Genomic DNA, 23451 nt, shown 5'->3' with positions numbered 1-23451 from the left:
CCAATGGATTTAGTGTAAAGACGTCATTAGCAGTCAGAGAAAAACATGACCTTGTGCATTGCCAAAATAAAGGTATCAACAGATTGTAGTATATCGTTAAAGTGCATATGTGTATAACAAAATTATTTAGTATGATTTTAATGTACTGATAACAAAATCATTATTTATACCAATAAAACAATATTCAAAGATCTAATTACAGTGTTGAATTGGTAACCTTTTAGAATAAGTTTCTTTAAAGGATTGTCTTCTGTCTCTAAAACTTGATTTCTAGGTTAAAACTATGTCTAAACTTGTTTATCAATTTATCATACGGTCAATAACCTATTTAATACCACCCGCAAAATGAAATTTCATGTAATTCATTTATTTTGACCTTGTCTTGAAACAATTTCATTAGAATCAATCTTTATTTTCCGTTTGTTTTTAAACAATTTCATAAGAATCAGTCAGGCAATATTGTCAACATCTAAGATAATTATTATATCCGGCACTTTACGTGACAAAATTTCACGCTGGTAAACAACACAATAAAATTTGTCTGGACATAACTAAATACGATTCAAATTGTGGATAGAATATAATAACAGATAGATAAGTAATTCTATGATATTAAATCGCGAAATATTGTCCAGCCGACTTTTTTCAAAGGAGACGATTTACAAGTACAGATTTTATCCATTTTTTTTATCACAGTGGTCTGCAACATATTAAAAGTAATAATTTGTGTAATAAAAGTATTTAAATGTTCGAAAGCATTTACTACGCCATATTGGCAGTAAACCCGTCAAATGATTTTTATTTGTGTTCTCCGATTATCCTCAAACTTCATGATGTTTTCTGTAGTTTTTTAGTTTACGCTTAACCATATTAGCCACAGATCACTGTGTTTACCATTTGATTAGAACTATTTACAAGAAATTCTAATAAACGATGTCTGACATTTAACTTGAAACTCATTGAAGGTTTGTTATGCAATGAAGCATTAGGTAAATTTATTAGGCATAATCAGAAACATTGATTTATTCAGATGTATGCGGGAGATTTGAAATATGATTAAATGTTCTGACATTTCTCTGCATTGAAATGTTACCACATCTAGTTTGGTAATCTAGATTCTCATTCCGAACACGTCAATATTTACAGAGTAATAATTACATTGGTTTTAAATCGTTTAAAACACAACTTGAAATAAACACATGGTCTGATTGTGACCCCTTTTCTTCAATATCTGTAATTTCTAAGCGATTGAATCAAACGAAAACAAAATTGAATTATTGATATTTTGACGTAGTTATGGAAGTAAGTATTAAGAAGATACGGGATAATCGTAATCAGCTGTAATCAATTGCAGCTTTTTTTCATGCAATTCCATTACATCGAAATAGCACGTCATTCTTTCTGTCTCTAATTAACCTGTAATTTGTTCCCGTCACTTTATTTAAAATCTTACCAAAATCAAGTAAGATGCCAGTCTTACAAAAGACAAAAGAAACGCGAAAGATACCAAATGGATATTCAAACTCATATGTCGAAAACAAACTGACAATGCCATTGCAAAAAAAAAACGGAAAATGACGAAAAGACAAACAACAGTACACAAAACACAACATAGAAAACTAGACTGAGCAACACGAACCACACCAAAAACCAGGGTGATCTCAGGTGCTCCAGAAGGATAAGCAGATTCAGCCCACTTACAATTGTCATTTTGTACACCTTTTACCCTTATGCTAAATTATGACTATATAGCATATATACTAGTCAACAAAAGTAACGATTCACAAGTTTCAACTCCAATTTATCATAAAATGTGATAAAAATAAAAAATGTTAAAATTATCCAACGAAAAATATTAATTTGCAAAGCAAAGTTGGAAAGTGAAAAAGATCCGTGTTATTGAATACAGGGGTCAAATTTATTTTGCAGAAAACGAGGACAAAACTCGGCCCTCAATGTTGAAGATGGGATATTCAGTATACAGAAATATCTGCAAAGCGGTGCATTACATTTTCGCGCATTACCATTATATTTACGCTTAAAAACCATCACGTTTGCGCGCAGCTTTTGATCACATAATTTGCGCGCATTTATTTTACAGGTAAACTCACATGTAAATACTAATTTCATAGGCCGAAAAGTTATGTCTGCTGTAGCTTTTCTCTTTACAACCGTACGTATAATCTGCCTCTCAAGTTTTCTGCACTCATGTGTATGTTCACAGTAACGATTTAGAATGGCTGTTGAATGTTGATCAGTTGTTATCCTTCCTTTGAAATTCTTTACGGTACATAGCTATGAAATAACCCTGGTCTTAAGTGTTCTGTCGATTCAGAAAGTAAATCCATCGTACACTAAGGATGTTTCCCCCGATTTGTTTCGGACAAACGAAACTCCATGTTTGTGCCTTGGTGCAACTTTACAAACTGACTTAAATTGATCACTATTCGGTAAAATTAGGAAACAGAACCCTTCACACTGAAATATTCGCAATTAAGTTACATGAAAGCCTAAAGTTTTTACAGAATTCTCATGATCACTTTATTGTTTTTTTGTAATTCAAAAAATGTATAATTTAATTTATATTTAGAAAATGTTTCAAATTCATAACTTAAGTCATATCTATTATCAATTATCTTAATTTTTACCCGTGTTACCTGCAAAATGAATGCATGCGCGCAAATGTAATCAAAAGCTGCACGCAAACGTAAAACATTTTAATCCCCAAATGCGTGCTAATGTAATGCGCCCCTGCAAAGGAATTCAAATTTTTAATCAAACAATCATTATGTTTCAAGTTTTCAGGTCTCCTGTCTTTTGGGGTGAAAACAAATATTCTACTTGGCTCTTACATACTTAACAAAATATAGCAGAAGAATAGATTATTTAGTAAAAATTAACAGATACTTATATAATTTTTTAGTAATTTCACTGAAGCAAATTAATGAAATAATAAATCAACTTTTAGTGTGTGCAGAGGACATTTAAACAATATATGGTATTTATCTTTTACTTCGTTTAAGGTACAATGTGACATAATCTGTTCCCTCTTCTTTCTGTCGTTGTTCGTTTTCCAAAGGGGCTTATCATATGAGCAATCGGAAAGTATTCTACATATCAATTGTCAGAGACAAATCTGACTGTGATTTTGAAAAAGAACGTTCCCCAACTCCCATAACAATTCTAAATTCTGTTCATATGGCATTGTTTTCAAATCTCATTCCCCTTTTCTTTTAAACCAGTCTACATTCATGTTCAGAACGCTTAACAATAGTTGATAGTTGAATTTAGAGTGTCATATTCTCTGTAATGCAACTAACCCCAGATTACTATCATCACACTCTGATATTTGGAAATACCAAAGAAGTGGTGTAATTAAACACATAATCATTGTACAAGGAATATCTTTCCAACCATGTCAGCATAGCAATAGTCCAGAACCCATATTTACCCTTCGTTGATCTATTACTACTATTATTAGGTTCTTCAAATTCCAAATTTTGGAACAATTTATACAAAAATATATGTTACAGTTTCTATTTAAATTTGACTGTCAGGGTGTACTTAATTTCACAAACACAGAGAAGGACAGAGATATGAATAAAAAGATGTAACACTATCAAAATTTTACATTAGTCAGTTAAAACTTTCTATCAAGTTTCATTACTGTCTTTAACTCAACTGTAATATGAAATTAAAAATACACAAAAGTAGTTTATCTACAAAAACACCGACTTCAATTCTTAAAATTTTAATTTACTAGAACACACCCGCGACATCGCGGTCCGTGACTGAATTAAAGTACCTTTGCATTATTTTTAGCCTGGATTTTTAGTATTCGTATTGGCATCTGATAAAGTCATGCTGATTGTTAGGTGCATAGTTTTTTCTCTGCTTTCAAAATCTTTCTGTTTGAACCCGTCCTGGTTTTCTTACTACAATAAACTTACTATAAACTAAATCTATTTTTTTTTACTAATTAACCAAAATCAATAGTGGTATTGAGGTGGAAGAAAACAGACTTATTAAATAGTGTACTCTAGTGTAACAAATATAAAAACAACTACTGGAAGAATTCCAGGTTCTCCCGATAGAGGAGGGATTTACAAAAGGTAACAGGTAACTACAACCGGAAACTACATGTGACATGTACTATTGGTATTGGTATCGGATCCGACCCGGAACTTGTTAATTAATGGTAATATTAATTATGTGGAAAACAAAAGGGCCTGGAATGGTGTAATTTTTAAACAACACCATTGTCCTATATTAGTTATATATAAAGTTGAATTCTTTGATTCGTCTTTTTTATTCCATGCCGACTAACAAATTGGACCTCGTTATTTTAGTTGTATACAGCGGATTTGAATGATAATTTAGTAATCCACACAACCGATCTATTCGACATAGTTTGACCAGAAAACTCGACAACAGTACAAATGGTATACAGTTTTGTCAAAATAACGTGGACAAATCATATTGTGAATATTGATTGAAACCTTAAAGGAATTGATTTCAAGACGTATATAAACAAATTTCCTCTCAGAATCAAGGTCTAACAACCACGATACATTTAATGAGTGTTTACAAAGAAAGTTTTGTGAAGAAATGTTAAATCAATTATTTGAAAGACATTTACAGAATTTCTATCGAATTCTGTCTCCTCCTACATCAGACTTCTTGACATTTGAATCATAAATAAGCAAATTGTTATTCAAGTAGTATTTGGTTCATGTAACACATTCATCTTTTTGATTGTTTTTTTTAAATCGTATAGATTTTGGAAACTTTATTATCCCTTTTTATATTTTATAGTTTTTATATTTGTCTATCAAAAGAACATTCAATTAGATTTAAATTTTCACGACAAATGTTAACTTTATTTTATGTACATAAAAGTGCATCCAACCAAAATTTAGAAAACTTGAAAGATAATCTTTTGTGTAAGAAATGTAAAGGAACATACAGTTGCGCAACATTTTAAAAGTCTTTATCTGAACGGATCAGACCTTGACGTACTTAAATGTCCCTGTCTGGAATTCCACAATCGGGAATACTGATCTAGCGTTTTCTATATTTATCAATTTAACATAAATCAAATGAATGTGATCTGAATGAAAATTAAAGAAGTAATAGAAAGTAATTCTGAATTTTTTTCTTTATTTTGAGGCAAATCAAGTGATATACGAAAAGCGATCACAAAGCAAATTATGCCAAATTTTGATACAGACGGCGTTTTGAAAATCAAACGATATCAATAAATTATCATGACAACATATGTAATCCTAATTTGTTAAGGAGCAACACATTATTTTTTCGACCAGCTAGCTAAAATAACCATTTGTATCAATTATGATGCGTTTAAAATATGCAGCTGGTTGTAAGTATATACAATGTTCATCTAGTTCTAAAGTACATCAAACCAGTTGTTCATCAATATCAGTTTTACGAGATATAGCTGTGTAAACATGTACAATAAAAACAACATACTAGTACCTTAATGTAAACGTTTCCTTATCTGTTCATGAAAGCTTGTTATAAAATCTATTGTAGTTTGCATTTTTTTTATTTTTGAACTGAATTTTGATTTTCTTTTTAAAAGTTTCTTCTTAATTTTTTAGTTTCAGTATTTGCTTCCTAAACAGTGTTGACTCAAAGAATAACGTTGAGTGCAACTGGTCGTATTGTTACTTTAAGAGAAAGACAGGTTTAATATCATTAGCCAATATAAATCCATCAGAGGAGGCTTCTACATTTTTGAAAAAGGGGCATTTTTTCTATCGATTAACGCAATATATATATATATATGCAGTATATTGGCGAGACAGAACAGCCATTCAACAAACGCATGAATGGTCATCGAAGTGACTACACCTGCAAGCCCGACCTCCCCGTAAGTCGTCATTTGAGATCACCTGGGCACGCCCAAGCTGATCTCAAAAACCTTGCAATCACAATCATAGACCACAACGAGGGTTGGTCAAGGGCCGAAAGACTTGCTCGGGAAAGGTTTTGGATAAGAAAGCTAAGGACAGTTTCCCCAGAGGGCATAAATGAAAAAAACATAGAATGAGTCACTCATTTTCCCTACCATCACTCATTTTCCTGACATCATTTGTTTCCAGTTACTCCGGCTTCCTTACTTGACTCTTAAAGTTTTAAGGATTCTTTTTGAATTTTTTGAATTTTACTAGTTTAAATACCAGGGTTCTTTTCATTTGGTAGGGATGTACAAGTACGCATCCACGTCCAATTATTTAACCTTAGCCCAAATTTACTATTATTTTTTCTTTTCATTATAAAACTGCTATTTATTTGGGATAATAAATACGCAGCCTCTGTTTGACATATTCTACCAGCTTATATCGATCAGTGCTGTTTTTTTGGGAATGTATTTACACGCAGTTGTTGTAACATCTTAACTGACGTCATTTTGGAATTTTAGAGTTGTGCCAGTTCATATCTCTAATTACTATTTTCATTTTAGGCATGTCTTTGAGACGTTTTTTGGAATTTTTAAAAATTTATTAGCGTCTCTACATATGATGTTCGGGTGAAACTGTTTCACTTTTTTTATTGTATAGAATTCAAGATTGCTATAGTTTAATAATCAGAATAGATTGATCTGATTCATTTTACATCGTGCTCATACTGATGAAGGATATCTGTTATCCGAAATATTTATAGTTACATTTGTTCGTTTATTGTCATTTTTTGGTGATGTTGTACCCTTTTAGACTGGTTATATACTATATTTTGTAGTGTACTGTATCATATTTATATGATCCATCGCCCCGTAAGATTTATCGTTGGCTATTATTCAGTCATTTTATATATATATATATATATAAAAAAAAATTGCGAAAGCAAATTTACAGATCTAACATTGTTGGGCTGAAGTTTAGACGAGTTGTATATACAGAATGTACACAGCCATGTATCACCATCACTGCTGGTGATCCGATGGATAAATCTGTTGTAGAGTTGTCACTGGTTCAGACGTACTTATAAATATAATTATTTCTGTGACTGTATCTTGCATTAATTTGTAGGATCCTTTACAATAGATATTTCAGCTGATCTGTAACAATTCCATCTTCATGCCTTATATATCATGTACTGTATTACGACGCTAGATTAAAACTGACGAGGAAAGGTAACACCCGGACACCGAAAGCTTTATTATTGAGAAGCCTAGGTGGTCGTGTGGTCTAGCGCGTCGGATACAGTGCAGGCGATTTGGTGTCACGATATCTCAGTAGCATCAGTTCGAATCCCGGCGAGGGAAGAACAAAATATTTGCGAAAGCAAATTTACAGATCTAACATTGTTGGGCTGATGTTTAGACGAGTTATATATATATATATATATTTATATCAATAACTTTTAAAATATCTATACATTAATAATTTTTACACCCCAGTTCTATTGTTATACTTCATAGTTTCTATTTCTGAAACAAGTGTAAATTGAATAGATCTATTGTTACGAATAACAAAGGATGTTGACCACAGGGTGTGACGAGCGGGGTTTCTGGAAACCCCTGCTTCTACATCCCGCAAACAAAGTCCATTGTTATTCGTAACAATAGAAATTGATTATTTTTTAAATAGCATGAACATAAGAAATTACTAATAGTGTTCACTACAAATTGTTTCAAGATATTAAAAAAACACATTTTAGGAATTTCCAATAGCGAAAAAAAAATTAAGCATCTTTTTTTAATACAAAAATAATCCTTTAAATACTCCTTTGCTTGAAGGTATTTTTTTTTTATCCCTGTCATATGTCTCTATTCTGAAGCATTGGTCTTTAAAAAAAAATAGGGATTCTAACTCCCGGGACCCCCCCCCCCCCCTGGTTATCCATTGGCCGATCTGGGGGTGGGGGTTCCGCGGTTTGGACCCGACTTTTATTTAAAAGATCAATGCATTCGAATGGTTGGACCCCCCCTTTTTTTCTCTTGAGTTGGGAACCCCCAGCTGGATCAGCCCCTGTTTGTCCCCCAAAAAGGGAGTTCCTATATATTAAATCTGTATCTTTGAATGTTGAGCATGTCTGGTAGTCGGGTCACACCTATCCCTTAGTATGTCCGAATATGAATGTTTGTTTATTTTATTCTCGAGAAGAAAGGGGGGGGGTTATAAAACCGTAAGATATAAAATACAGTTATGATTACCTTTATTACACTGATACAGGTAAGTACTTTGGGTTATAATATTGCCTTTATCTTAAGTCTCTTCTACCAAATCCAACGCTCGCCACAAAATGTCCGTCTTATATCCGTCCATATTGACAACTGCATACAAGGAGCATGATGTTTTTTTATGTTTGTAATAAGAATACACGAAACGGTCAACCTTGACCCGCTGATCCATTTGAGCACATGGATTAAACGGGAATATGCAAAAAAACTTTGACATTTGTAAAATATAATCACTTGTCAAAGTTTGAGCAAAGATACCCTAAGAAAGGTTACTAGTGGGGTTTCATGTAATAAAAAAAAATTCTTATAAATCATGGTTTGATATTGTCAATAAATATGCTATCGGTTTTTTTTTTATTTAATAATCAATGTTAACAAATATAGGGTTTAGAATGGGGTGTAAGTTAGTTATACACCTCGGGATACGGCGTGTCTGGATAAGAAACCCCTCCGGCCGCCGGCCGACGGGGTTTCTTATCCAGACACACCTATCCCTCGGTGTATAACTATTACATCCCATCATCATAAGCGGCCAGTCAGTCCCCTCTTGATCAACCAGCCTCTAGATCTGTCCAGAACAGGTTATTCCTTGTATCTTAGAATGTAAATTGTCGATCTGATTGTTTTAGTAAGACAAACGTTACGAAAAGAGATGATTTTCTTTCTGATTAGTCCATTATTGTCTATAAAATGTTTTCAGTTCTGCTGTAAATGAATTGTTGTTTTTTTTCGTTGTTTAATATTTTGCAATTTCCTTGTATTTCTACTTTATTTTCCGTGAATACTGAAATCATCAATTATTACTCATGTAATTTGAATCTTTTGTTGAGAAGATGGGAAAATTATACATTTTAAAGGTCTAATTTTTGCAGTACACAAAAACGAAAGATTGGCATTTCAGTCAAGCATTCGATGTTTCACAAAAATATTACTTTAAACTGTTATATTCATGACAAAATACGTCATGTGAATATATATACTATTTCGTTGCGATGCTGATGGTACTGTTTCACTGAATATATCTTTACGGTAGTGCTTCGGTATTAGCATGATTTAAAGATATGCATTATAAAAATACAGTTCATAAAGTTATGTAGTTATGGTAAATCTAAAGTTACAACTCCATAAAAGTTGACCTTGGACAGTTTGAACCGTTCTTTTTAGACACTTTTTGTTTTTATGCTGTTAGGCCCTTTTTGTTTTATGCTATTATACCTTTTTTGTTTTTATGCTGTTAGTTTTGTATTGTTTGACTTTCCAAAAATGTGTTTTACTTATGGAAATTAAATTATAACTCGTGTTTTTATTTCGGACATTAACATTTTCTGACAGGTTATCTTGATGATATTTTTTCGTTAAATAATCAAGAATTTTCTCAATATACTGCCGAAATTTACCCAAAGGAACTTACTTTAAATAAATCAAATTTAAACGGTAACAACTGTCCTTTCCTAGATTTAGATATTTCGGTTTTACACGGGAAACTCCACACTAAAATTTACGACAAAAGGGACGATTTTTCGTTCCCTATTGTTAATTTTCCCTTTTTGGATGGTGATGTTCCTTTGGCACCATCTTACGGTGTTTATATTTCACAACTCGTTCGCTATGCCGGTGTCTGTTGTGACGTTTTTGATTTTAACGAACGTAATCTATGTATTACTGGTAAATTATTAAGCCAGGGATTTCGTTACCACAAATTACTTAAAACCTTTACTAAATTCTTCCACAGATATAAAGATTTGTTTTTGAAGTTTGGTTGTACCTGTAGAAAACTTATTTTAAACGGGATTGCACATCCTCTTTTTTACGGCAATATTGTTTACCGTGCCCGGAAATTTAGAAACGATCCTGGTAAACTTATCGATCCTTTAAATAAACTTATTCTAAAAGGTTACCAATTCAACACTGTAATTAGATCATTAAATATTGTTTTTATTGGTACTGAAATTGATTTTGTTATCAGTAAATTAAAAGCAAACTAAATATTATTGTTATATACATAAAACATTCATGGATCTACCATCTGTCGATACCTGTATCTTGGCATTGCACGAGGTCATGTTTTTCTCTGACTGTTTATGACGTCTTTACACTAAATCCATTGGATGTTGGATGTGTACGGATTGATAATTTAGTCTTAGATGCATGATTTTTTTTATTAGTTGTTATTGGCTTTGAACTAGCTGTCAGTAACTGCGAGTACTCTCAGATCTGTACTTAGTGTCTTTTTGTTGTTTGGATGTACAAGTACCCGTCCACGTCCACTTGTATTTGTAGTATTTGTATTTTTATCCATCTGATGAGTTAAGCCTCTTTCAACTGATTTTTATAGTTTGTTCTTATGTTGTACTGTTCCACCACTGTCCCAGGTTAGGGGGAGGGTTGGGATCCCGCTAACATGTTTAACCCCGCCACATTCTGTATGTATGTGCCTGTCCCAAGTCAGGAGCCTGTAATTCAGTGGTTGTCGTTTGTTTATGTGCTACATATTTGTTTTTCGTTCATTTTTTGTACATAAATTAGGCCGTTAGTTTTCTCGTTTGAATTGTTTTACATTGTCATTTCGGGGCCTTTTATATCTGACTGTGCGGTATGGGCTTTGCTCATTGTTGAAGGCCGTACGGTGACCTATAGTTGTTAATTTCTGTGTCATTTGGTCTCTTGTGGAGAGTTGTCTCATTGGCAATCATACCACATCTTCTTTTTTATATTAACATTTTCTAACAGGTTTGTTTTTCTACATGTCTTCAATTACAAGAGTTATGTAAAATGTGAAATCCCCATTTTTCCTTATTATCTTTTTGCAGTCTGAGAGTATGAGTTTGTAAATATTAGCTAAAGAATATCAACAACATCTAGATAGTAATAATTTAAGTATTTTTAGACCAACACATTCCTTTTCAGTCTATTACCAACAACAAGACACTGCTTTTGTCCGTTTTCTTTGTGTTGAGATCAGTTATCATGACCCCATTTTTAACAGCTGTGATGGTTTCGAAAAACGCAAATCAAAGTTGTTATTTTCTAGCAATAGCTTAAGTAACTGCAATATACAGTATTTGTCTGTACGAATGTTCCATACTTTTTCAAACGCATGCAGTTATTCCTTTATTTTTCGGAATATTAGTGTTTGTATTTTGATTGGTTGAATTCTGAGTCTGAGTACAATAATCGTACTCCAAATTTTTATGACTACATTTGGTCTAAGGTGGTAATCAACGAATTCTATTTTTTTTTCTGTAGGGTAGCAATTGGCTGATGCAATATTGGTCATCAAGGAATCCCTTCTTTTTGGAGTTTTGAATAACATCGTCTGGCTGTGCTTGTTTCATTTTGGCGTAAGTAATTATTCGTGTCGTTTTCTATTTGTTTATCATTAATCATTTCTGAGAGGACCAAATTTATATGTGTGTTTGATTTATTTTGTTAGATCACATGTTAAATGTTTATAACATAGTATTAGAGAGCTGATGATTCCACTCGTCGATCTAGCCGGTCTTGTTCATCACAACAACTGCACTTCCTTTATCTGCTTATTTATAAAAAATGTATATTTTTTATCAATCTATGAAATAATGAAGTTGTTTGTGCTTTCTCCGATGCTATCAATGCGGAAATCTTTATTAAAATGAATTTCTCAAGGCAATTTATATGCGTCTTATTTCAATAATAATCAGTGCATAATGGAATATTCTGTCTAAAATCAGAGAAATTGACATCCACATCATAAAGAGAACACGAAAAAGAAACCTACTTATTGAATGTTTTTTCTTGCAATTGAAAATATCCAAAAACATGCATGAACTTATCTAAGACACCAAGCTTATTAATAACGTCAAACGCTCGTTTTGTCAACATAATTTCGCTCAAATCAAAACAAAAGGAAGACTTAACCAATGCGAAGCTGGAGTGCATTGACAACTAAAAATAATCAGAAAAATTGTGGTGAGAAACCATTTAATATTTCGAGTGATTTAAACATTTCATGACCGGTAAATTTACAGTAACTGTAGGCATCAAAGGTATTGCATGTCGTGCTGACTACTAGACCGCTGATACCTTATCGGACGAAACGCCCAACAACAGTAACATTCACCCTCATCAAAGATGCAATTGATTTAGTACGCCAGACTATCGTTCCATAGGTCAAATCAATAAGTTAAAAGCATTGAAAACCAAATAAACAAATAAATAAAAGATATTCCAATCTCGCCAAGGCTGTCTATGTATGCATGGGAATAGAATAACCTTAGTGTTTCGAGTGATTTAACATTACATAACCTGTAAATTTACAGAATACGACACTATCAAGGATTTCATGTCAGCACATCAGTCGTTTTTATCTTTTAACGATACTATGCATTGCATTTGTTTTATGTACCAGGTCATTGGGATGTACAAGTACCCGTCCACGTCCACTTTGTGTTTTTGTTAGATGTATTTCTATTTGTATCCATCTGATGAGTTACTGATTTTTATAGTTTGTTCTTATGTTGTACTGTTACACCACTGTCCCAGGTTAGGGGGAGGGTTGGCGCCTTCATACTAGTTTAACCCCGCCACATTCTATACGTGCCTGGCCCAAGTCAGAAGCCTGTAATTAAGAGGTTGTTCTGTTTTGTTGTTTCTCATATTTGTTTTTCGTTTATTGTTTTGCATAGTTTGTTCATGCGTTGTTCCGTAACACCACTGTTCCAGGTTAGGGGGAGCGTTTGGCGCCCCTAAACTAGTTTAACCCCGGCACTTTCTGTATGTGCCTGTCCCAAGTCAGGAACCTGTAATTCAGTGGTTGTCGTTTGTTGCTGTGGTAAATATTTGTTTTTCGTTCATTATTTTGTACATTAATTAGGCCGTTAGTTTTCTCGTTTGAATTGTTTTACATTTGTCATTTCGGGGCTGACTATGCGGTATGGGCTTTGCTAATTGTTGAAGGCCGTACGGTGACCTATAGTTGTTAATTTCTGTGTCATTTGGTCTCTTGTGGAGAGTTGTCTCATTGGCAATCATACCACATCTTCTTTTTATATCATATGCGTCAGTCTGCTCTTTAAGTTAATAAATTCTAAGTTCTTTTTCCTTTTCCTCATTGATATGGCATAATACATGAATACCTGTCTGTGTGAACATCTCGCACTAATGAACAATGTATTTTACTAAATATGAGTTTTACAAACTTCCCTTTACGTTGTGGTGTTTTATAATTGGTATATGGCTACACATAAATGCTTCTTTTTTGTCGAACGAAATATATATCCAATTTACCATTACACTAGTTGAAAGACCAAAATCAAATATTAAAGAACTAGTTATCGAGAATAGAAGTTGTATAAATTTAACTTTACACTACTGAACTTGTACGAAAATCCAAATGAAAATAAGATAAATTTACATTTGCTGTCCCTTCGATTCGAAATAAAACAAATACTATTAATCAATCAAATTACATCCTTCTGGAATATGACAGTTGTTTTCCATTCGTTTGGTGTGTTTCAGTTTTCATATTGCCATTTGATAAGGGACTTTCCGTTTTAAATTTTTCCTTGGAGTTCGGTATTTTTTGTTATTTTACTCTTTAGATGTCAAACAATGCGATTTCCGTTCGCAAAGCACACGTTTCTGGATTAACCGTTGTGAGGTACGTTAGTGATATTAAAAAAAAAAAAAAAAACATATGGAGGGTAAAAATATGTCACCCGTTTGACAATATAAAACCGAAAAAGCCTTAACAGAACAGTCATAACATAAGACTGTTTGCAAACCGTAATGCTACATTTTAATTTGGTATTTTTCGTTGTCTTTTGCCACTTGTATGTTTCCTTTATAAACTTCTTGCATTTATAGAACAAATGCAAATGCTGGCAAAAAAGTACCTAGTTCAAACGACAGAATTTATTAAGATAGTAGATAATAGCTGTAGTATTTAAAACAGAAGTATTTAAAGAATATGAAATCGCATAGCAAAATTATAAAAATATTAAATGCGAAATTTCAATGTTATGTTTTTGTGTTTATATTCTTTGCCATTCCATGTTCAATGTTTCAACCCTAAATAAAGCCGACAAGGAAAGGCATTACTCGACTAACGAAAAATAACTTAAATAGAGCGTAGTGTGGCAGAGTGGACACGCAGCAGTCGCTATTGCCACGATGCCACAGAAGCAGGGGATTGCAAATTTGTAGATCTAAAATTACTCGACTAACGAAAAATAACTTAAATAGAGCGTAGTGTGGCAGAGTGGACACGCAGCAGTCGCTATTGCCACGATGCCACAGAAGCAGGGGATTGCAAATTTGTAGATCTAAAATTGCTTGGCTAATTTTGCGAACGTCTGTCGTAAAGTTGCCACAGATTTTGACGTAATATATATATATTAACATTTGTGAGATGACATCATCTTTATAGGGGAACCTTTTAGTTAAAGGGTAATGCTAGCTTCTTTTCGTTCTTCATAAGAAGCTCCTGCATATAGCCTGCGTCCAAATGAACAAAGGAACAAGTCGACAAGAAGAGCAAAGCAGTTGGTTTCCAAATGAATGCAGATTGTTTGTGAAAAACACGTTTTCCAAAAGAAACAAATATATGCTTTTAATAAAGAAATCAAGTATCTTGATGGTGTCAGTCTCCGAGAACTTTGTGTTTGAAAACAAGATATTTGTATTTACGTTGGCCGTTCTTTTTAATAAAACAAATTAGGAATAAGCTGCCACGTTCACTATAATTTTGCACCACAGGACCACATAAAAATAAAGAATTTGTCTGTTACACTTTAAGATATATAAATTTATCCGCAACACTGTAATCTAAGAAATTTGGAAGCTTCTGTCATGCTATTTTCAATTGGGTAAATGGAAGAAGGAAATTATCTCTAACCTTTTTTTACTGTTCATGGAGGTTCCTATGCCAAAAGGTCTGAAAGTAACCACAACATATTGTCATTTGAAACCCACTACCGGTAATCAATATGAAAAGGTTAAGTCGCAGTTGAATATTCAAATATAAAATGTAAATCACGCTTTGATATGTAGTTAGATAAATTGTGAAATGAAAATCATCTTGACTGAGGATCAAAGATTTAACTGTGAAAGGTATATATATATTATTTGTATATGGTATAGTGATTTCTCATATTTATATTTGAGTAGTGCACAACAATTAATTAAATTGCAAACTTTGGTCTATATAATAATGTATAGTAAAGAGTTTGACAAAAATACATATATTTACATTTATTACATTAAATGACGTCTGAATTAAAGTCAGGTGTTATTTTGCTTTTATTCACGTTCCAAAATTATATTTATAATGATATGTATCTACCAAGTTTAATTGGACTTGTTTGACAACTTATAAGAACTTTCCATCTCCTGTAAGGTAAGATGGGTCTTTATTTTCTAGTAAAGAACATAGATTTTTTTCACAAATTTACGATCATTGGAGTTCGTTGACAGTCATGTTACTAATTGTAAACTTAATTTCTGAATTCTTTTTTGGATTCCATAATGGATGTGTATAAGTCAAGAAACCTTCAGATATAATTGGTTTGTTATAATAATTGTTTTGTTTTTGGATGCTTTTTCATTGAAGTATGTCCCGACATCTCCTTATTATTCAATAAAAAAAAGTTTATTATGTTTTGTTTGTTATTGTTCTGTAGTTTTATGTAAAGTTGGATATCAAAAGCTGCCACTTCCTTAAACGATTGTTGAGACGAATGTTGCATTAGTTTGATAACCAGTGACACAAGAACAATAGAAAATCGGCGAAAAAAGTAATTTTCTGTAATTTGGAAAACATATCATAGAATAGGTTAATTGAAAAAAACAACCACACATTTTTAAGAATGTCTTAAACTGTGTTATTTGAAATATGAAAACTGGCTTATCGTTTTATCTGTAATATTAACCATGAAATCTTTAAGTACATTGATTTATTTTTTTATAAATGTTGACCACTGCTGCATATTGGTAAACCATTCTGGTTAGTTCTTTTCATAACATTTACTTTTAGTCCGAAATCTGATACATTTTTCTCAAAATCTACCGCTTGTCAATACACTGATCTACTGATTGTCTCATGGATTTTCGATATAGTTGAGATAGTTACCTATACAGGCGTGGGTTATTAGGACACACACATACATTTTATATATTCATGATAACTGCGAATTCAACTATTGAAGTGAGGACGGAGGTGGATTATAAAAGTACGGACGTCATACTGCAAGGGCTTTAGTATATTAATTATGCTTCCTTGAACTGAATTCAACTGACTTTTCGATTTTTTTACGCGTATGAGTGCAATGAGTGAAGGAATATATATACAAAATATTGCAGTAAAACAATTATTTAATTCAGGCCTTTTGATGAGTGTAATGACATATCGGATAAATCTATCTAAAATTCTGTGTTTGACAGTTATCAAAATGCACATCTGGTGCAGTCAAAATTGGTACCGTTAAAATGTTATTTCGAACGTGTCGTGGTGAAAGAGAACGGGAGTTCCGCAGGGTTAATCATCGGTCTTTTCCCCTTCCATGTATATATTAATGACCTCGCTGTTGAGATGATTGATTTATGCAGATTGTTTCAGACGAAGCCTACTTTTGGGAAAGATAATTTCATATAGGCAGTCTACGCAATACGGTTATTAAGATTTAGATCGGATATAACAAAAGTCTAAACAAAGGCTTCTAATAATGAACACAGAAAAGATGTTTTCATCAACGTAGTAGCAATCCAGATGATAGGTAGTTCTTGTTAGAGAATAAAAGGATGTTTAAAATGAGACAATGCTGCAAGGCTTTTGAAGTTAGATGGTTCGTATTCGGACTTCATATTTCCGGTAGTAATATAAAATAAGGAGATGTGGTATGATTACCAATGAGACAACTTTCCACCAGACACCAAATGACGTAGATGTTAGCAACTATAGGTGATCGTCCTGAGTATTTGATTAAATGCACGGTACCAAGTCAAAAGATTTTCCCTTGATTTGTATATATTTTAAATAAATTTGTGAGATTTAAACATCGATAATCGTCTGTTGTCTCTATTTCACACAATACGTCTTTTGCACACGTTACTTGAACCTCCAAGTGTCAAAGAAGCTCCAGTATATCGATTTGTTATATGTAGTCATTTGCAATATTTAATGTGTATTGGAAAAGACCATGAAAGTTTTTGTTACTTGTAATTTAGCAAAATTATCAAATTTATTATGTTTAACTATAAAGCATGGTCAAAACCTGGTTAAATTTTACGTCATGATAGATCAATATATTTTTTAAAAAAATGCGGGCATTGGCAATTTCCCGAATTTTTAATATGTAAAAAGCAGGGGTGTACAGATTTAAAACATTAACTTATCTCCTTATTAAACAGATGTATTTAAACCAAACTCTTCCAGATGCACCCTTTCCAACTTTTTTTTGTCTCACCCTGACGGAGCGAGACTTAGGTATGCTGTTTCCGACGGCGGCGGCGTCGAGAATGTATTAGTATGTTAGGTAAGTTTACGGGGAACCACAAGTGGTATGCAGTTGTATTAGCATTGGCACTTCTCATTTCCATATAGATTATTTGGCCCCGCCCCTATATCATGGTCTATGGACTTTGAAACTTTTGCTTACTTTACATGTATTAGTTTGTGTTCAGGTCAGTTTAAGAGAAACCATTAGTAATAGGTCAATGATATTTGGTATGTGGATGCATTATCAGTGGTACATCTCATTTCCACGGAGATTATTCAACCCGCCACCTCAGTCATGGCCTATTGACTTTGAAATTTTTGCTTACTATACATGTATTAGTTTGTGATTAGGTCAATTTAAGGGAACCACTAGGGTAAGGTCAATGATATATGGCCAATGGTCAATGATATAGATGCATAAGCATAAGCACATCTCATTTTCATGCAAATTATTTGGCATCGTCCCCTCAGTCGTTTGTGATTTGATCAGTTTAAGAGGAACCGCTACTTTTAAGTCAATGATATTTGGTATGCAGTTGTATTAGCATTTGCAAGTATTTTCGCCATGGCCATTATATGACCCCCAACCCGCTCATCATTCATGGACTTGGAAACTTTTACATTGTTTACATATTAAAGTTTGTGTTGGGTTATTGTAAAGAGAATCACTTATGGTAAGTCAATGGTATTTGGTATGCAGTTTTATAAGCATTGGCACTTCTCATTTCCATTGAGCTATTTGGTCCTGCACCATAAGTCATGGTTCATTGACTTTCAATGTTTTGCATATTTTACATGTTTAAATATTGCCATTTGGATTCAATATTTGCATTATACTATCAAAATTACAAAAAAGCGAATCATATCTCTGTGTCAACAGTTTATTACAGTTTTTCCTTATGTTGTGCTCTTGCATGATGTATTGTACATGGTGTGTATCTAGATGGTAAACCTTCGATACTGGCATGAAAATACCGATATTGTTTTATTTGAATTTGCTGTTATAAAATTTCGAAATCATTTTGAATTAAGGAAAGTATCTCCCTCATGCATAGCTCAGATTCCTTTTCTGGGTTTGGCTTTACGTTTGGTCCTTTTTTTGGTTTTATCAGCTCTTCAACGTTTGCATTATGTGTTTGGATTTTCAAATATTTTGGCCTCTTGCATCACTGAAGAGATATTAATTGTCGAAATGCGCATCTGGTACCGTTAATGTTATTGCAGATCAGATTGTTTTATGTTGTAAAGGGTGATAATACTTACCACGCAGTCACATCAATATTAATATGTAAGAGTAAACATTTGCTCTCGCTCATTATTCCATTTATCGAAATTTGTTACAAGATGCATTACGTTTTCCATTTCATTTGTTTTCTTTACATTTACAACAATTTCTTATTTTTTCTAGATCTTCAATATATCTTTCAGTCTTTAACATACATTATCTTAAACAGGAGTACCAGGTTGTTTTACTATGATTGTGTAAATCGTTTATGCTTATAAATGATTTTCATTTATATTCCATGATAGAAAACTATGAGACTGAATGGCTGAAACAAAAATACTAGTAGTTGCGATTGATTTTGGAAGTTCCGGTGCAGGTTATGCATTCTCATTTGCATACCAATATAAAAACAATCCTTTGGATATCTCTACATCGGTATGGAATAACGGAAACGGACCACTTCAGACCAAAGTTCCAACTGTTCTTCTTTTTGATCCGAATAAAAAGTTTCACTCATTTGGATTTGAAGCAGAGGACAAATATGAAGAGCTGCTGAACGCAAATAAAGCTGATCAATGGTATTTTTTGAAAGGTTTCAAGATGCAGTTGTATAGTGCTGTGAATGCCGGAGAGGTATTTATTTCTATTTTATAAACCCGGTTTTGGAAAGTTTCATTCTACCAGAGGTATAATTCTAAGCTTCTTCTTTTAGCTCAAATTAAGTCTATTTTTCTTAATCCAATTAAAGCAACATTCCGTTAACAAAATATGGCAGGCATCAACGAACGACAAAAACTGGATTACAGGTATACATATGGGCACCAACTGCGCCCCATTAATAGCAGACTTGTTCCTGTATTGTTGTGAATCACAGTTTATAGCTAAACTCCGTAAAGATCCGTCTAAATTGCATTTTAATTGATAAATTAAACAAGATTTACCGTTATCTTGATGATATTTTTTCGTTGAATAATCAAGAATTCTCTATATATACTGCCGAAATTTAGCCAATAGAACTTATACTTTAAATAAATCAAATATAAACGGAAATAACGGTCCTTTCCTAGATCTAGATAGTGAGTTTTACAAAAGAACGCTACAAAAAAATTAACGACAAAAGGGACGGTTTTTCGTTCCTTTTTTTTGACGATAATGTTCCTTTGGTCCCATCTTACAGTGTTATATATATTTCAACTCGTTCGCTATGCCAGTGTCTGTAGTGACGTTTTCGATTTCAATGAACGCAATCTATGTATTAATGGTAAATTATAAAGTCAAGGATTTCGAAGACACAACCGGAACTATGCGGAACCACCTTTAATGATTCGAGTTGCTTGAATAAAATGCTGCATTAACATTGTTTCCACATATTTGATATACAAATTACTTTTTAAAAATAAAAATTTAAAAACATTTAACATTTTAGTTTCTATTTACGAATGCTATATGCTATTTATGCATTCGTTAAACGTACGGTAAGTGGATTTAAAAACCTTTTTTTTAAATGTACTAGACTACAGTATATACATTATTCAGATGTGCATTTAATTATCCACATTAAACTGCTTTCGAGTGAATCATCCTTTAAATAAAAATTTTGGTAAAGGATGTCTTTCGATGCAAGCTATCAAAAACATGTACAATTTTCAATATCGTATCAACATGGTCTTGATCAGCAACACAAAGCATAACCTTTAAATAGATATAAGTTAAATTGTAAAAAAAAAGTTTAGTGTATCCCTTGTCTTTTTAACAACCCCCAACGTATCGTCATTTTCGGATTTGATCCCGTGAGTGGAAACAATTACCGGGAAAATTGATCATGCATCGTTTTAACATGGAACATTTAACACTAATAATGTCCAATGCTCATATACAATGACTTGTGTTGTTAAAACAAAAACAAAAATGGTCAGATCGGTTGCTTACTTTTCTGGGGCATTTGAATATATTAGTTGAATTTCTGTTGTCAATCTTTAAACTTTATTGTGTAGAGTTACGTGAACCGTAACAGTTGCTTTTCCTTTCGTTTTTTCTTCTTTTAGTCATTGTTTTTTCAGTGAACCTTCTTCTTATGATTGTTGGCCCCACTTAAAGCATCAAGGTACTTGCATGTGTACAAAATATATACCTATACACCTTAATAAAGGTATATAGTTATATTCTTTACAATGAAAAGTGACTGTGCCAAATTCATATATTTTTGCGCTATAACCTTAGTTTATGACTTCATGAGCACTTCCTAACGCCCGAAACCCCACATTACTTCTCAAACAGCATTGTATAATGTTTGAAATCTGTTGACAGGATATAAGAGTAGATTTTGAATTGCTGGATGTTGGGGGGAAAAGTATATCTGCAAAAGCTGTTTTTTCTGCTGCTATTGGCTTTTTGAAAGACCATTTCATTCAGCAGATGCATTGGAGAAAGCTTGGCACGGTTGAAGACGACATATTTTGGGTAGTGTCGGTACCAGCAATCTGGAATGATTCTGCAAAGCAGTTTATGAGAGAATCAGCTGAAAAGGTATACTGTATTTGCACATGATCTGAAATCGTATATAACGGTACAGGTGGCTCTGTTGTCATGATTACCAAAACCTTCACATATAAATTATATTTTTGACGAAAAACGACTTAATGATGAACGTCAAAGTAAAACCAGATAATAGGAAATGTTTGGTAGCTAAGAACCAACAGAGGCCTTACAGGCCACTACAAACGATAAAACTCAACTTTAATTGCCGAGGGCTCAAGCTGAAAAAAAAAAGTTCTGAATTCTGGTCAACTGATAGTCTAAATTGCATATTTTAAAATGAAAACATGTTGGAATATCGATTCTGGTTTTTATGTCTCGATTAACTTGAAATATAGCGTTTAATACAGTACTACAGGGTAATAATTAGCAACATGCTTGTAAAAAACTTCATTTACGTTACCAACATTTTCCTGGTAATTTCATTTATTCTGGATACGAATATTTTTGAAATAAAAAAGAAAGTGTTTCAGATATATAAACTAAAAAAAAGTCACCTTTAAAACAACTACAATTGTAAAAGCGGACCTTTGGATGGAATTGATAATATTTGGAATAAAAGAGGATATCATTAGTTACACAGTGTGCTAGTGATCTAGCGAAGCTCTCGTCCCATATGGAATTTACTGACCCTGTATATATCGTATTAGGTAACTAGCACACTGTGTAACGAATTTATCTTACCGACTATATTAATACATTTATAGTTTTTAAATATAAAACACAAGGTAAAACCCCCCTTTGAGTCTTCGCTCAAAATTTGCAAGTGAGTCCCTAGTTGGAAACCAATTTGCATGCACAGTAAGGCATTGGTCCTTTGTATCATACAATATATAAGGTTTCTACATTTTCTAGACGATTGAACTTTCTAATAGATATAAAACAAATATCAACTTACACACCTTTGAGCCCTCAATTTATATTATTTACGTCATGTTAGTTTTAGATTTGGATGCAAGTAGATGCCACAGATCAAAGCAAATTAGAACACAACATCAATGACCAGATATAAATGAATTACTTTTTCGTTAAATATTCATAAAAATATGTGAGCAATACAAATATTACGATGATAATGTACAATTTAATTAATAAACTTACGCATTATGGGTGTTCGAAGTCCTTAAACACACCCATGGTAGTAGTAGTAGTACTGTAGTAGTAGTTTTCAGATAATTTCATATCAAAACCTGAATTTGTTAGTGTCAACTACACATGTATAGTTAAACTTATCCGTAAGCATACTAACAACCCATATTGGATTTATCAAAAATCCATATTAAATTTAATCTCATATTGATTAATTATAGGTTGGTATAAAAGGTGAAAAGTTCATTATAGTATATGAGCCTGAGGCTGCATCTATTTACGCAAGCCTTCTTCCTGTTGATAAGCTAGTTGGAAAAAATGGCGCTGTCATCCTGAAAGCTTTTGATCCGGGTCGAAAGTTTATTGTTGTTGATGCTGGAGGTACTGTTTTAAAAGTTAAACTATTTTTTAAGACCCCATCGTTTCGCCGCGGAGGACATGGTTACTGTCCGTCCGTCCGTCCGTCCAAAACACAATATTACTTTAAGAACGTTTGACATAAAGCTTTCATGATTGGTAGCATTTTTTGCTGTCATATTTTCTTGACTGTTATATCGCCAGTTTTATTTGACTATTTTTATGGGAGTTATAAGACTTTGACCATTTTTTTTAGTATTGTATCAATGACAATTTGTGAACGCAATTCCTCAGAGTCCGTTGTACAGAAAGCTCTCATACTTAGTAGGATTTCTTGCATCATGTGTAGTTGACCATATTGTACCGCCATTTTGTTTTGACCGTTTCTACAGAAGTTATGGGACCCTTTTTGTTTTTTATTATTGTGACAATAACACCTTGTGAATGCAACTTTTTGAGACCGTTTATAGAAAGCTCTCGTACTTTGTAGGATTGTTTGCAACCATGTGCAATTGACCATATTATACCATCATTTTGATTAGATCATTCTTACAGGAGTTATTGGAC

The 23451-nt window shown here is 32.9% G+C and overlaps 1 protein-coding gene across 1 annotated transcript in view; it reads left to right on the top strand.

Moving 5' to 3' along the window:
- The first annotated feature begins 15465 nt into the window (after positions 1–15465).
- LOC127709556 (heat shock 70 kDa protein 12B-like) overlaps positions 15466–23451 on the top strand; it is a 44706-nt gene continuing 36720 nt past the window's right edge. Inside the window, exons 1-4 of the mRNA XM_052215161.1 lie at positions 15466–15581; positions 19209–19536; positions 21211–21429; positions 22749–22908. Coding sequence (XP_052071121.1) covers positions 19225–19536; positions 21211–21429; positions 22749–22908 — 691 coding nt within the window. The 5' untranslated portion in view covers positions 15466–15581; positions 19209–19224. The remainder of the gene's footprint in view (positions 15582–19208; positions 19537–21210; positions 21430–22748; positions 22909–23451) is intronic.

The sequence above is a fragment of the Mytilus californianus genome, unplaced genomic scaffold (assembly GCF_021869535.1).
Source record: "Mytilus californianus isolate M0D057914Y unplaced genomic scaffold, xbMytCali1.0.p SCAF_7, whole genome shotgun sequence".
In the NCBI taxonomy this organism is placed as follows: Eukaryota; Metazoa; Mollusca; class Bivalvia; order Mytilida; family Mytilidae; genus Mytilus; species Mytilus californianus.
The sequence above is the reverse complement of the archived record's forward strand: the minus strand, read 5'-3'. Positions and strand labels throughout refer to the sequence as shown.